At 50.2% G+C, this 16383-nt stretch overlaps 1 protein-coding gene across 6 annotated transcripts in view; it reads left to right on the top strand.

Moving 5' to 3' along the window:
* Positions 1-231: 231 nt before the first annotated feature.
* ZEB2 (zinc finger E-box binding homeobox 2) overlaps positions 232-16383 on the top strand; it is a 114855-nt gene continuing 98703 nt past the window's right edge. Inside the window, exons 1-3 of one of the 6 annotated variants that reach the window (XM_021530342.3) lie at positions 232-365; positions 1198-1500; positions 4176-4334. In XM_021530342.3, the coding sequence (XP_021386017.2) occupies positions 4262-4334 (73 nt within the window). In that variant the 5' untranslated portion in view covers positions 232-365; positions 1198-1500; positions 4176-4261. Of the gene's footprint in view, positions 366-537; positions 588-813; positions 852-1043; positions 1501-3315; positions 4335-16383 lie in introns of those variants that run through there. The other 5 variants (XM_021530341.3, XM_077784895.1, XM_021530345.3 and 2 more) reach the window with 5 other exon arrangements.

Consider the following 16383-nt stretch of genomic DNA (forward strand, 5'->3'; position numbering starts at 1 on the left):
AGAAGCGTCACATTGGAAGGCTTTTGAGTGATGATTTAATTAACCATACAGTAGAAAGCTGTATTTGCCAGGAAACCCCTTCCATATTTGCATAACCAATCCCTTCAGTGCAAAGGTGGAGTCTGGGCTTCTTTTTTTTTTTTTTTTCTTCTTTCTCTTCTTTTTTTTTTTCTATATGTAATTTTATTTTAATTTTAATACTTGAAAAGAGTGAAAAACTTGTAACCTCCATGAAGTTCAGCCCCACGCGTTACTCTTCCACGCTGTCTCTCTCTGCTCATCCAGCTACTTCCAAGAAAAAAACAGAGCCAGGAAAAGAGCCCATCTCACCCCTGATCCATATCTGTGAACAAAACAGATAGACTGTAAGATCTCAGCACGTTCGGTTGATTTTTTTTTTCCCATCAGATTTAGCTGACTATTCAAATAACCTGGACGAGTGCTGAAATGAAAGGGGGGGAGGGGGGGGGGAGAAAAAAAAGCCCCAAAAGAAACGCGTGAAGGATAAAAATAAAACCGCACCAAAACAAGCCAGGAGCTTATTCGCAGCACCCGAACAGAGTTTAGTTTCTAGGCTTTATGTTAGGGTAAGTTTTCCCCAGCGCAGGAGGCGAGAGCCCGCAGCGGGGCCGGTGCGGGGCAGGATGCGGCCCCGGGCGGCCCGGGCGGGCCGGGGGGAGACCCGGCCGGGGGGGCAGCGCCAGGGATCCCGCCCGAGGATGGGAGAAGCGGCAGGGATCCAGCCGGGGGCAGGGGATCCGGCGGGATCCTGCTGGGGAGGGGGCGGGGGATCCCGGCCGGGGGAGGGAAGGGATGCGGCGGCGGAGCGGGGATGCGCCCGGGGCACGGCGGTGAGCGGGGATGCGCCCGGGGGAGGCAGCGCTGCGGGCTGGCCGCGGGGGGAGGCAGCGCTGCGGCCGCGGGCCAGGGGGGCCGCAGCCCCGGGGGGGTCGGGATGCGGCCGAGGGGCGCGCTGAGTTTCCGCGGGGCGCGGAGCGGCGCGGAGCGGCGGGGCGGGGGGCGGGCGCGGGGCGGGGGGCGGGCGGGAGGAGGTGGAATTGCATTTCTGCCGCTAAAGCGTTCGCGGAGACTTCAAGGTATAATCTATCCCAGATCCTTTCCCAGAGAGAAACTTGGCGATCACGTTTCCACATGATGCTCACGTTTGGTGCTCTCCAATTATCCCTCCCCACAAAGATAGGTGGCGTGTGTTGCAGGGTCTCTCCTCTCGCTCGTACAGAAAAGAAAAAGAAAAAAATGTCATTAGAAGAGGCGTAACACGTCAGTCCGTCCCCAGGTTTGTGTTTCCTGGAGTGGCAGAAAGAGATCAGTCCTAACCTGCCCAGCAGGAATAACGGTCCTTCCGACAACTCTTTGCAAGGCTTTTTACAATTTCTCCAGGAGCTGCATCTCCCTTCACCTTTTCTCCTCCACTTCGCGGCTTCTTCATGCTTTTTCTTCTCACCATTTCTGGCCAAAACTACAAACAAGACTTCGCAGGTAGGTTCGGAATTTAATTCCATTTTCTCTCTTTTTTTTTTTCCTCTTCTCTCTTTTTTTTTTTTCCTCACACCATCTCACGCATCAGCGGGGTTATTTCATTTCGAGAGTATTTTAATTTTTCTGGATTGTTTATACTTGGGGCGGAAAATATTTTTTTTTTTTTAATTTTTTCAATCTTTTGAACCGAAACCTGAAGTCACTCCAGCACCGCTCCAGGAAGGGATGAGCAGTTTCGGGGTGCTCGGAGCTGTGCCACCACCACCCCTGCTCCCCTTACCTGTCAGACAGGTACGGGAGGTGCCTTTTAAAACGCAGCAGCAAAAGTTTTAGTGTTAGGAAAGGACTTCGTCCTCCTGAAAAAAAAAAAAAAACAACCCCCCCCAAAAAAAAAACACGAAACATCCCCCCACCCACCTCCTGCTCTTTTTATTTCAGGTTTTACATCTGAGCTCTGAAAGTTTGCAGGTACCTGTTAATGCTTTGCATGCCCTGAGCATGCAGAGCCAGCCCGGCCGGGCACCGCTGGAGCCCCAGCCCCGGGCAGGGCTCCCCGGCAAAGGATGTGTTTCCCCAAACAGAAAGTTTTGCTGTTTTGTCTGCATAGTTGGTTTCATTTCTATATTTTATTTTGTGAAGCTGGGTGAAGTAACACCTTAGCTTCTGGGAGCCTAAAGCAAGAAGTGAAAGTACAGACTGGAACTTAAAAGTCGTTTACCAAAAGGAAAAAAAAATTAAATTAATATATATTTTTAAAAGCTTGCCTGTCCTCTGGGAAGAAAAGTGTTCTCGAAATTTGCAGGCTTAAAATTATTGACAACTTTTTACGGGAGGCTGGAGAGTAGGGAAGGGAGTGAAATGCATTTAAAACAATTCACCATTGGTCGTTTTGCATTAAAACGCCAATTGCCGAGGCAGGCTGAGGGTCCGGGCTCGCCTCGGTGCCTGTCCTCCCTCCCCGCTGCTCTCCTCTCCTGGCAGATCTGCCGCGGTGATGCCACCATTGCCCACCCCAGCCTGGGGAATAACTGGCAAATACTGAAGTTTCTAGCACATTTCTCAACCTCTTCTTTGCTCAGCCACATTCATCCACATCCACAGAGCCACCCATTCCCTCTGTCCAGGAGGAATCCCAGGCAGGAGAGTGTGAGTAAACACGCTGACCCTACGCACACTCTCTCAATCTCTCCATCCTCTTACCTGCTTGGAGATTTATTATTTTTTATTTATAGCCAAGCAGGTTTTATAACAGTAAACGCCTGAGGAGAGAGTTCAAGCAGAATAAAAAGACCCAACAGCAGCACACTTCACTGCTCAGTCCTGGTGTGAAGCTCCAGCAAAGTAAAAAGACACAAGGGAGGGGAAAGAGGAAAAGGGGGAAAAAATCTCGCTCTGCTTAAAATACATACATATATATATGTTGAAATTGTTGAGTCAAGTAATAATTTTTTAGCTTTTATGCAAAACTCTCAGTGCAGGAGAAGACAATAGATGCGAAGGCGAGGGGGCATCCTGCTCAGGAGAGCAAGGGTTAATTGCCCTTGTTTTACAGTTTGCATCTGTTACATCTTTTATAGCCCCCTGTTTAAACTAATCCTCAAGTCGAAGCATCTTTAAAGCTACAGCATCTTCTTCGAGCTGGACTGAGTTTCAGGAGCGTTCTTGCAGCAAAGCAAACGCTCCTTCCCCTCTCTCCCTTTGACAGATAGATCCTCCTGCCCAGCCCGGGCACTCAGGCACACACAGTAGGTCTAAAAAGTTTACAGGTTGCTTTTATTTTTTTTTTTTTCCTTAAAAACAAAACAAAAAAGCCCACCCAAAACCCAACTGGAAGGTTGAAAACTCTGACAGCGGTAGTTTTGATTTCTGTTTCTTTTCTGGGAAGGAAAAAAAAAAAAAAATGACACTCCGAAGCTTTGTTTAAGTAAGGGGCAGGGGAAACCCTGAATATTGTCAAACTGACTAAAAAGGTGACAGAGGTTTATAATTACACTCCTCGTTGTTAGGGGGAGGGGGAGGTATCCATGCTGAGCTTTACCCCAAAAGGACAGGGGAGAGCCATGTTTCCCTCTCCTCTTATCACTTTGCTGGAGAGCACTTCGGGAGGGAAAAAATGAAGGCAGGAGAAGGGTAGGATTTCGCGTGAAAAGAAGTTCTAGTGTCAAATTAAAGTACTTTTAGGAGGAAATGGTCCGCCTAGCATTGAGTCAAACAGCCTACTGTAAAAGCTGTGCATTCCCTCATACGGTCATGAGTTATGACTCATTTGAGATGTAATTCTTGTCTCTCTCTCTCTCTCTCTCTCTCTGATCTGCTTTGCTGGTGCAACACACACACACGCAGGGAGGGAGACACACGCACACGCGCTCACACACACGCAGACACACACACACACACACACAGAGAGAGAGAGAGAGAGAGAGAGAGAGAGAGAGAGAGAGGGAGCAGAAATAAATAAATAAATAAATATATAAATAAATAAAGAAGAAATCTGCCCGGCTGGGGAGAGAGGGGGAGCCCGCTCCGACCGCGTCCCACCTCCCCCGGCACGGCCAGCCTCGCCGTGTGCGTGGATGGGTTCTTTTTCGGGTGCAAACTGGGGTCCCCGTTGGCGCCCTGCGTTTAAATGGGACATCCCGATGCCCACATTGTCGCTGTGTTTGGTCGTTACATAGAGCCTGCGTGCTGCCGCTGCCGCTGCCGCTGCTGCTGAATCAGGGAGTCGAGCCCATGCGAACTGCCATCTGATCCACTCTTATCAATGAAGCAGCAGATCATGGCGGATGGCCCCAGGTGTAAGAGGCGAAAACAAGCCAACCCCCGGAGGAAAAACGGTAAGACGGCCCCCCGGGAAAACTTTTCCGGCCGGTTCCGCCGCGGCCGCGGGGGGAAAGGCGGCGGCGGGACGGGGAGCGGGACGGGGAGGGGGGCACGGCAGCCCGGGGCTGGCCGCCCCCCGCCTCCCTGCGCGGCGTCCCGCGGAGCGGCCGGGGCTGCGCGGCCGCGGAGCGCCGGCGGAGCGGAGGGACGCGGGGGGGAGCGCGCTGCCGCCCGCCCCGCCGCCGCCGCGCCCCAAAGTTTGTTGCGCGGGCGCGGAGCGGCGCGGGCGCTGCCCCCGCGGCCCGGAGCGGCGGAGCGGCGGCGGGGGCGGCCCGGCTCGCCCGGGGCGCTGCCCGGCTCGCTCCGGCGCTGGCAGCGCGGGCCGGGCCGGGGCGCGGAGCGGAGCGCAGCGGGGCGGTGCGAGGCGCGGAGCGGCGCGGAACCAGCGGGGCGGGCGGCCCTGGGAAAAAAACCCGGCAGCGTGAGAACCCCGAGAAGGGCTGGCACCGAGTTAGCGACTCTCTCTCTTTCTTTCTTTCTTTCTTTTTTTTTTTTTTTTTTTCCTTATTGTTAGGGACTCGAAAATGAAACTTCCTCCTCCCTGATAATTAATAATACTAATGAGCTCGGTGCCCGATTGTCCGTCGCTGCCCTCTCCCCCGGTCCCCGCCGGCCGCGCAGGGCCGGGGCGCAGTGGGACGCGGTGTTCTGGGCTGATTTCACATTTGGCAGCTTTCACTGGTGCGGTGGGTCTCTCTTTCTCCGTCTCTCCCCGTCCCTCCCTTAGTTTCTTCCTTTCTCTCCCGGCTGATAGCCGCTTCCCCGCCGCCAGCGTCCCCCTCCGCGCCCGCAGCCCCTCCATGGCCATCCCGGCCCCACTTCCAACAACTTTCCTCTCGAGGAGCAGGAGGAAGGAAGATATTTGTGTGAACCTGAACCCATGCGCTTATAGCTCAGCTACTTCATTTAAGTGGAGAGGTGGAGGTGGAGGGGGGCTGAAGGAGGAGGGGGACACACACAACAACAACAACAACAACAAAAAACACAAAGACAAGAGAATGTTGATTAGAAACAAATGATCCTGCCCCCCTCCCCTTCCCTCTCTCTAGGTTGTGAGTGTGAGTGTGTGTGTGTGCGTGTGAGTGTCTTTTTCTTGTTGTGGTGGAGGCGTCGAGCCATATGGGGGAGTGATAGAGGAATTTTAGTCAGAAACTGTTCGTTATGTTACACTGGCTTTTCCCTTTGTGTTGTCTTTGATCTATTTGCTTGGCTTAGTATTACAAAAAAAAAAAAAAAACCCAACTAAAATAATATATTCCGAGCAGCTTCCCAAGGATCCGTTTCTTGTTATCTTTTTTTAAAGTCTCTCCCCCTCCACCACCACCCTTTACTCTTGTGTCTGTCATTATTTAAGGTGGTCCTCACAGAGGAGACCTCCCCTTCCCCTCATCTCTGGGTAATTTAGTAGACATTAAAATTACACGTAATGTTTCCCTCTCCTCTCTTGTGTTTCCTCTGTTCTTTTTATTAAATGTTGGTTATTGATTTTCTAAAATCAATGTCTGTTGTGGGGCTTTTTTCCCCTTACAAGTATCTAAAGCACGTTGCTGATCAACTGGATAACAAAAGCTTTGTGTCAAGTAGCCTTTTTTCTTATGTTAAACAGTCATTTTTGAGAGAAAAAGAGAATGAGATTTAAAGCAACGCATCCAGAAGTGCTCTTTTGCAGTAAAGAATATTCTGAGTGTTTGAGGGGTTTTTATTCTTCTTCCTCAGCCTCCTTGCTTTTCCAGGCAAGACTATTAGTTTAGCGTGTTAAACCCATCACATGCTCTCTGATGAGGGATGCATCTACGTGTTTAATATTTTCTCAACATGATTTGAGTACTAAAAAAAACCCCACCACCACCACCCTTACCCCCCCCCCCCCAAAAAAAAAAAAAAAAAAAAATTACTGGACGCCTCTGTTTGCCCAGGACACCAGGACCGTATCCTGGTAGTGCAGCCAAGTCTTTGGGAGCACGTATGGAGCAGGGTGGCAGATTCTGGTTGTTCCCATGCAAAAGGGTGTTTTCAGGGAGCTGCACTAACTTGGAAAAACCACCACACTTGGGAGACGAAAGTTTAATTGCGATTTTTAAGGTAACCACTTAAAGATCCTGCAAACTTCAAGTGTGTGTGCGCTGCTTATGCGAAGGGCTGAGTTCTCCCTTCAGTGTCTTGTTCTGGCCAAGACACGGGGTGTGTGTGTGGGGGGAAAGGAAATCATTCCCTACTTTCTGTCTGTCCCCTCTTTCCTCTTTGTGCTCCCTAATTTGTTTCTTTCATTCATTTCCGAATGAGAAATGCCCTGGTTCTGAGGAGCAGGTAGAGCGAGGGTGGGTTTGTTTCTTCTCTTTTTTTTTTTTTTTTTTTTTTCATTTTCTCTTTCTCGACAAGCACGTATCCAATGCCTTTCCCGTTGGGAATTGCCTAGGATTTATCTGGACTGAGTGGATTTTTCTTCTTTCCTGGAATCGTGGAAAAGATGTTACTTCTGAGCTTGTGTCTTTGCTGATAACACCAGAAACGGTGATGCTTATCGAACTCGGACAGAAATTCCTTAGAAACGCAGCAGAACCAAAATAAAATTTAGAAGCCACGAAAAAGAAAATAAAAATAGATGGTCCCGAAGGAAGCGAGAGGAGTGTTAGTGAATCCCAGACACATTACAGACGGGGACAAAACAGAATAATCCAACTAATGCCTCAGTGGGCTCCACGCCTGTGTGCGTGTATCTGCGTGTGTGCGGGGATGGGCAAGGCTCGGGATGAGATACCGGGGCTGGATAAAACTACAGCGGAGCTAAATAGGGTAGAAAGGAAGCAGGCTCGGGATTTTCCAAGATAACGGGGTTGATGAGAGCTGCTGGAGTGGAGGAGAGGTGTACGGGCGGGGGGTTGGGTTGGGTTGAGAGAGGCGATGTGGAAATCAATGAGGGGTGAGCCCCCCGGGGAGGATGGGCAGGAGAGGACCCCGAAAGCGGGGCTGGGGGGGCGGGAGGTGCGGGAGCGGCAGCCCAGGAATGCGGCGGAGCTCCGGGAAGTTCAGTCAGATGATTCCCAGCGCCTGACTCACTTCGCGGCACTTTCACTCGGGAGAGAAGTGGCGGCAGAAGAGGAGGAGGAGGAGGAGGAGGAGGAGGAGGAGGAAGAGGAGGAGGAGGAGAGGGCAGTGAGCCCCCTTTCCGCACGGGCGCCCCGCGGAGGCGGGGGCTGCGGCCGCAGCGCCGGTGCGGAGCGGCGCGGAGCGGTGCGGAGCGGGGCGCGGGAGCAGCGCTGTCCGGCCGGCAGCCCTGCCCTGCCCTGCCTGATGAGCTGCCTCTCTCCGTGTTGTTGTGGTTTGGCGTTTGTTGGCTGAGGTTTTTTGGTTGGGTGTTTTTTTTTTTTTTCCCCATCCTTTCCGCTCCCCTCCTCGAAAATCCAAAGTGAAATTAAAATCCCCTCGAAGGGAGGAGGGAGGGGGGGAAAGTTGTATCTAATTTACCCCAAACTTTCAGTAAACAGCTCTCTTTGATTCCTTTGCCACCTCGCTTCCAGTTGTAAAGAAAAGGGAGAAAGTTCAATGCTTTCAGGGCGTCTGATCCAAGACCACAGACCAAACAAGAAGAGACGATTAGACTTGCTCAGAGCCTTTCCCAAAAAGATACCCACCCACCCTCCTTCCAGGGATGCTGGGGAAGGGGGAAAAACCTCCTTCATTCCTCACTTGAAAAAGAGGGAGATAAAAAAAAAAAAAAAAAGGAAAAAATAGGCAAGCCTGCCTGCTGCTTTTAGTGAGTGGGAAGTGAGTCTTGTCTTCCCTGCCTGGAGAAGTTTGGAGGCAGCCAGACTGAGGCTGGGGTGTGAGGAGGCAGCTGCTCCCTGTGCAGCCCAGGTGGCAGCGGGCAGAGCGGGCACCCGGAGCGCTCCTGCGGCCGGGCAGCTCCCCAGGGCCGGGAATCCGTTGCGAGGAGATTTCTCCGGGATTTGGCTCACTGGGTAGCGAGACAAATGTACTGCCACCACCTCCAGAAAAGCACCTGGAGATAGGTGCTGAAAATTAATGCCATAAATGCGAGTGGCCAGGGCGTAATGATTATCCAACCAGATTTTCTCGGTGCAGATTCATGTCCAGGCTGAGCTGTGACATGGAGCAGGGGAGGTTGTTTTCTGTGTCAAGTCGGATCTATTTATTTTCTTCCGAGTTTCGAGAAACCCAGAGAATTTGGAGATTAGTGCCTGATTTACTGTTTGCCATTTGTAACCATTCGGTAATTACTGGTTTTGCTTATTGCACATGCTTCGCAAGGAAAGTTTTGGGGGAATTTCTAATTGCTGCGAGAAAATGCATTTGATGGCTTGGAAAAGGCGTATTTGAAAAGGGAAGGAAAAGTGATAAGGAAACCATTACAAGTTAATTATCGATAATTATACATAGCCAACTGCCCAAGGTAGGGGAAATATATGGGAGACTGAGATGCAAGCTCTCAGGACAGGCTGGTAATATTCCCCAAGAAAAATGTGTGTCTCCCTTTGGAGTGGAAAGAAGGGTGTTGATTATTTTACAGCAGCCCCACATTCATTCCAAGAAATAGGAAATTCTTCGCCTCACAACAGTTTTTGGCATCTGCATTATCCCAGTGCTTTTAAGGTGCATTTTCTCCTCTGTGAAAGAGAACTCTTTGTCCTTTTTTTCTGCAAGACCATGGCTTCCCAAGGTAGACACTATTTTGTGCCTGTCACACAGAAAGGGAGTGCAGGTTTGCAGTGCTCACAGACAATTGATTGTCTGCCCTAATGTGTTTCATTTACATGTTTATAACGTCAATAGTGCTGGGGTGTCCACTGTACCATTCATTCCAGCATTCCCACAAGGGTGCAATTGTCTGAATGGCCAAGTCAGACACCTTTTTGATTGCTCTTTAGTTGTCTTTTTAGAGTATAGAGAAAAAGGAGAGAAATCTGTGATGCAGAAACACTAGTTGAAAATATTTCAGAATTAAACGTCACCATTAAAGCAGATGTGAGCATTAGACAAACAATATATTTTAACTAAGGTTCTGAAGGTGGGAACAAATTCAGAATAGTGGAGCTGCTTAGTGCACACGACATCCAGTCCTGTTCCTTAATTTTTGGGGGCTTTTTAAAAACGATCTGTCGTTTTCATTTTCATTTCAGCCCCTGCAAATGCAGCCACCTCCTAACTCTTTGTATGCTTAACTGTAATTTGCTATATTTCCCCTCCATATTTACATATCTCTGTTTATGCCAACAGCGTCAGCTAACCACTGGGAAAGTCTATTGAGAGAATAACTAGGCTGGGAGAAGTATAGACTTAAAAAAATAGTAAGATCCAAACATTTCTTCATCAAGTGGTGTTTTTTTGGTGAATAAAACGACAACGCCTAGACTTTTCCTTGCAGCACTTTAACTTACAGAGCTGTGCCCCAACTCCTCACGCCTCCGATCACCATCCTCCTGCGCTGCGAGCTCGCAGCAAAGTGTTTCGAGGAGTTTCCAAGTCAATGAAAGATCACTTTTGAAGGTGTGCTGTGCTATTTGGATGTGTCACCCTGTCCTTTATCACCCGGACTGGCTGCTGAGGGAGGCAAGAAACGCTTGCTGGTGGTTCGGGGCAGAATAAACGAGCCACGCAGCTCGTTGGGACACATGGAGAGGTGCGTGTGTGCACGCACCTAGAGCGTGCGTGTGCTGGGCAGAGGGAGATGGGATGTAGAGGTGTGCTTAAAAATAACCGCTCACACTTCAGGTTACATCCATTTCCCCCGAAAAGGATGCTCATCCCAGTAGCTACAATTAATGCAAGTCGACCTGCCCCATCATAAGGGCAAAGAGCACTAAGTCTTGTAGTTTCTGCTCTGGAGGTAAAGCGAGGGAAAACTTTTTTATTTTCCTTCTCTAGATAATTTTTGTGGTAATTTTATTTTTTAAAAAATGCCTGTTTGTGGAGAGATTTTTTTTTTCCTTTTTTTCCCTTTTTTTTTTTTTTTTTTGTGCCTAACAGGGAAGACACAGTAGATGCACCGTTAGCTGAACCCCTGACACGGCGGTCTTTTGAATGCCTTAGGTATGATTTCACTTTCGCTCACATCAATGCTGACCTGAATGCCTTTCATATCTGATCCGCTGTGTCTCTCCCAGTAAACATCCCCTGAGGGGAGAACAAAGAAAGGAGCTCTTCTTCTTCTTAATCACAATTCAGCCCATTCACCGCCGGCAGGCTACATTTGCATTCTGCAACAGAAAGCCAAGATGAAAAGGAAAAAAAAAAAAAAAAGAAAAAAAAAAAGAGAGAGTGAGAAGAAGGGGGGAAAAAGCAGAAGGGTGGAGGCTGAGTAAAATAACTTAGGTGTTTGTAGCTGTTTGTTGGGCTTCCCCTAGTTACAAGCCTTATATAGATCCTGCTCTACCCAGCCTTGGCTCTTCTGACAGGCAGATAGTGTTACAAGATGGCATGCCTGTACTATTCATGGCCACTCGCTCTAACACTTGAGGTAGAAAGTGTCAGAGAGGGATCAAATTCTACTCTGAGAAGTCTGTTATAGTTAGGGTCAGGTGTGTGTACTCTCAGCTCTTGACTGCTGCCTATTATTTTGTTTTAATTACTATTATTGTTTACTCACCATGACCTTGGGGATGGGGGTGGCAAGGGGGGGAGGCAGATTTGGCGGAGCAAAATCGCCCTTTCCCCAGCAGAAATTTAATTTTTTTAATTTTTTTTTTTAATTGTCTTTCCCCCCCCTGTATTTTGCTGAAGTGCTGGGCTGGGTGTTGCTGCGGCTGGCCGGGCCGGGGCCGCGGCGGTGGCGGTGGCGGTGCCGGGGGTGTCCCCGGGCTGGCGGCCGGCCCGGGCTGCCCCGACCCGCCGGGGAAAAGCAGCGACTCAGCGAATCCTCGGCAGCACCAGAAAATGCGGACGGAGGAGGAGGAGGAGGAGGAGGAGGAGGAGGAGGAGGAGGAGGAGGAGGAAGGCGAGATTTGTGGAAGTTTCTCTAGCCGGGGCTCCCTCGTGGGGTTTTGTAGTCATGTTCATGTGAATTTTCCGGCTGTGCCCCCATCCCTGTGTGTGTCCCCCCCATTTCTGCCTGTTTGTTTGTTTCTCAGAAGCTCTTCTATGCTTTTAATCAGACAGTTTTCTAGAAAAATATTGAGGTCTTTGGTCGTAGCCACTTTTTTCTCACCAAGAGAAGGTTTATTTATAACTAGATCCTGCTTACTGAGAAGTATTTAAGCCCTTTCAGGCAGAGCTGTCAAAATTTCCTGTGTTGTTTGCCTCTATTTGCAACATGTAAAAAGTAATATGCAGTTGCTGGTGTTGGAATAACCGGGGTAGTGCAGAAATCTCAAGTGACAAGTTTTCAACTACACTATCTCCTGCCGACCAAACTGTCATTTTTATTTTTTTTCCCAGAAACCACTTTTAAGATCTTAACAGGTTTTTGTTTTTTTTTTCCCCATCAGCAAATAGATTAAACGTGCTAAAGGAACTTCTAGAGGGAAGAACAGTTTGAACAATGAGAAACGAGAGGGATGTCTTATTTTCCTGTAGCTGCTATGGCAGATTTCACTCATAAGGAGTACACTAACCGAGATGTTACCAGTTGAACAGAGGCATGTGACACAGATTCCTGATTTTTTCCCAGAAGATTTACAGAATTTACAAAAAGAGATTATCTCTACACCTTCCACCCTCCTAACCACCCCCATGACCCAAGCAATGGAGGATTTAGGCAGATTTACTTCAGTAAACACCTTTGGACACTTGGGGAAAAGTAGGAGTCTGTTTGCAAAAGCAGGCTTTTGTTAAGTGAGGTGCTGGATAATGCTTTACCAAGCAGCTGTGATATTAACCTACCCAGTAATGCTGCAAAGAGCCTTAACTCCTTCTGCACCCTGCAGGTGCTGGGCCTGGAGCGGGGGCACTGCGCTGTTTGGGGGGCACTGCTGAAGCCACAGCTCAGCCTGGCACACCTTGGGCTTGGTGGCAGCTGAAGCTTTCGGGATCAATCCATCAGAGGCAGGGCTGGGGAGAGCTGCAGCATGGACAGGAGAGGCTGCTCCAGCAGCGAGGCTTCACCTGTGTGTGTGCCAGCACACGGGCACGCTCTGTACCCACCCCCTCAGATGGAACATCACCCAAACCCTCTCTAGGAACGTTCCGAGCGCTGCTAAGGCAGCAAGGTCAATTTAGGTTTCGCATTCGAGCAGCAGAATAGCTGAGAAGTTACGCCGGCAAACCTGTACGAGTGGCTCCCCGTGAGCTCCCAGGCTCCAAGGAAAGCCAGCAGCTTTTTGGGAGCTTCTCATTCCCAAAAGTGAACTTTTTTTGCTGCTTTCTGTTGAAGCAGGAGCTAATGAGTTACTTTTTTTTTTTTTTTTTTTTTTTTGCTGGGCAGAAGAATAACTTTCCAGGTATTTCTTTTTTTAGCTGGAATAAGATTACTTCATTTGAAGATTTTTATTGTCGAGGGTTCTTTTCTTTTTTCTTTTTTTTTTTTTTTTTTTTAAGTGAAGTGTAGGTGTCAATGCTAGAGCAGCCACAAATGTGTGAGAAAGCAAAGGGTATGAGACATGACAGAATTAAAGGTGTTTGCTATGTTGTTACCCGTGTGTCAAGCTGCAAGCTCCCTTTGTCACAGCCTCCTGGAGATTTGATAGTGCGGATCCGCTTCCCTTCCAAGTGATACAGCAGTTTCTGACTGGGGGGTTTAATGGTGGCGTGGTTGTTGCTGTTGCATTTGCCTCCCCAAGTGCATTTAAACACCTCCACATCGCACACACCCCATTACTCCCACCTTACACAAGGGTGCTGTGCTCTCGAGCACCAGGACAGCAGCCATAGCGTTACAGACTCTGGCATGGAGCGTCGTTTGGCAGGAATGTCATCTGCCAAATCATCCCATAATTACGTTTTATGTTATTTGTATGAATGACCAAGCATGCAGTATTCCTTTTGAAATCAAAGGAAGGCTTAAAATGCGTTTTTGAATACTTTCAGACCATGGTCAGGTCACAGTTTGGGAGTTGAATTAAACTGATCTCATTTGTGATCTAATTGAGGTTGGCAACAACCTTAGCAGTAGCAATAACATACAAATACAAATCAAAGGGCAGAATTCAGCAAATCAGATCTTTTGCTTGAATCCTGCCTGGGAGTTATTCTCCGACTGCCAACAGAGAAGTTAAACTTTGTCCTGCTTCTCAGCGGCAGTGCGAGCCTTGCATATTTTTCGGGTCTGACAGGAAAGTTGGGTAGGAGGGATGGGGACACAAAGGCGAGAAGGGAGCTGGTGCCTCCTCGGACGGGAGTGAGGCACAGCGACTCGTCACGTATGTTTCTGGAGAGCCCAGTGGCAGAAGGCGCAGGAGGCGGAACGGGGGAAATATGGTTAGGAAGGGCTAGGAAGAGGAATAGGTCGCTGCAAACAGATTATTCCAAGCGGAAAGTCGAGGCAGCGCCCTTATCTTTACATCTATCGCCGCGGATTCCAGGAATGTAATTACCAGCGTGGTTGCGAATTGTTGACAAATTTCCCCGGGTCTGTCGGGAGCGGCTGCTGCGAGCGGCGGGGCCGCAGCCGCGCCCGGGCCGGCAGCGGCCCCGAGCTGCGGGCGCTGTGCGGGCCCGGGGCGGCCCCGGGGCGGAGCGGGGAGGCTCCCCCCGGGCAGGGCATCCCCGGCGGGCGCCCCGCTCAGGGTCCCCCCCGCCCCGAGCGGGGATGCTGCGGGTCACATCCCCCGGGACCGCCCTTCTCCGGAGCCGCTCGGGGACCCCCGCGCCCGCCCCGCTGGTGGGGGGCTCGGTGGGGCACAGAGCGACAGCGTCCCTCCCTGCGCCCCCGGCAGCGCCGCGCGGGGCGGCGCGGAGCGGGCTGGAGGCGCGCCCGCCGCGGCGCTGCGCTGGGGCGGGGGCGTGCGGAGCCGCCCGGGCCCCCCCGCTCCGGCCCCGGGACAGAGGTGTGAACCGCCTCTGCGGGGCGGGGGACGGGGCACACACCCCCGCGGGGCCGGCGCTGCCGAGAGCAGCGCTCCGGGCCGAGGTGCGAACCCCTCCCGGGATGCCGCTCCCGGGATGCCGGGGGCCCCCCTCGCCCCTCCCGGGCCCGGCCGGGCTCCCGCGGCCGCGCAGCCCCAAACTTCGTTCCCAGGAGGGAGGGAGCGGAGGGGAGGCGGCTCGGCGCTGCCCGCGCTCCTCCCGGCTCTGGGGTTTCAAGTGTGTCCTCAACTCCCCCCCGCACCCCACCCCTCCCCTCCTCCGGGTCATTATTTTCTTCGACTAAAACCTGTTTACTCGCCTCTTTGTTTTTTGACGTTAAACGAGTTTCTATCTCCTGCTCCTGCGGATCTCTAAGAAATAGATAAACCATTATATTTCCCCCTTCCCCCCCCCTCCCGCTCGTATTTTAAAGCAGCGATCCTGACAGCAGTACTATTATTGCACTTTATGTTTTAGTGGATGTTTGCTGTTGCTAGTTACAGCAACACTTATCATAAGACAGCAAGAAAAGAGTAGTCCCTGGTAATTAAAGTAATGAAATATTCATTTACTCTACCTTTTCAGTAGTCTCACAAATTAGGCTGCTACATTTAATGCCTGCACTGCCTCTGTTTTTATTATAATGGCAGCTTTCGCATCTGCAATTAGGACTAATTCTGACAGTTACAATTTCTGAGGGATGGTAAACAGTGAACGAGATGTGCAGCAGTGGTATTACACGTGAAAAGCCCTTGTCTCTTTAACCTTGTTGTTTTTTTTTCTCGCAGAGGTTACCTTTTCCCGATGGTGCAAAATCGACTTGACATAACTGTTCATCAGTTTCAGGGTTTTCCCTGGAGGTATTTGCATCAAATCAGCCCAGTCAAGCTTCAAGTTGAAATTGGCAGCCCAGAAACTGACAGGGTAGGGACTGGGAAAGAGACAGCTAAAGTGCAGGCAGCGAGCTGACAGCAGCGGCGGGCGGGCAGGGGGAGAGGGCTCGGCACCCGGGGCTGCCGCCCCCCGCTCCCCCGGGTCCCCCCGGCCACCCCCGGCCCTCCCTGTCCCACCCCGAGCCGCCACCGAGGGGCCGAGCGCTGGGAGCCCGCCCCGGTGCCGCGGGGAGGCCGGCTGGGGAGGGGGGGTGTGTCAAAACCCCCATAAATTGGGGGGGAATAAAAGTGTTGGGGGAAAAAAGAGAGAAGTGCCGAGCTGAAGTTGCTGGCGCTAACAAGCTTATTTTGCTGCCGTTCTTTACGGAGCGGTGTTGAGCTAGGACTGTTAAGAGAAGTGACGGAGAAGGTTGTTAATACAAATGAAAACATATTTTGATCAGCTAAAAAAAAACAACAAAAACAACAAAACTCCAACCCAGAGAGACGTTCATCTGCAAAGATAATTGCATTAGAATCAAAACAAACATTTCCTTGAATATGTTATTTCATTTATCCTCTGTCACAGGGAGGAGGGGGTCTCCAAGCAGGACAATGTGACAATTAATTTTTAATAGATTTTTGGACAAATTGGGATCGTTCCCTGTGACACCCCTCCCACCCTGAAAGAATTTTACTTATTTGCAAATAATTCCAAATCTGATGTAGTGTGGAAGGCAGCAGCACACCAAGGAACAGGCAACACTACCAAGACCTATTCCCTCCTTAGAGGTGAAAAAGAGCAAAACTGCTTTACTTTCCTGAAGAAGAAAGCTGCCAATATATATATATATATTTCTCCCTAAATATATATCTGTAGTCTTTACCAGATGATTAAAAATCCCTCTCACTTTCCCTACCAGACTTGTGCTAAAGTAAGCCTTGCTTTCAAACAGTTTTTCAGCTGTGTGTGTGACAGGCATTGGCTGATCTGCTGATGCCCATTCGACAGGCACTGTTGAGCTAAAGTGGTGTGACGGCACAGTTTTGTTAAGCTGTGAACAAAGGGCTGGAGATGCCTCGCTGGCATCATCCATGTGCATATTGGCCTTGTCACAGTTTTGCTTGATTTAATGCTCTGTTTATTCCTAGATATTAGAACTTAAATTCCAAA

The sequence above is a fragment of the Lonchura striata genome, chromosome 8 (genome assembly GCF_046129695.1).
Source record: "Lonchura striata isolate bLonStr1 chromosome 8, bLonStr1.mat, whole genome shotgun sequence".
Classification (NCBI taxonomy): Eukaryota; Metazoa; Chordata; class Aves; order Passeriformes; family Estrildidae; genus Lonchura; species Lonchura striata.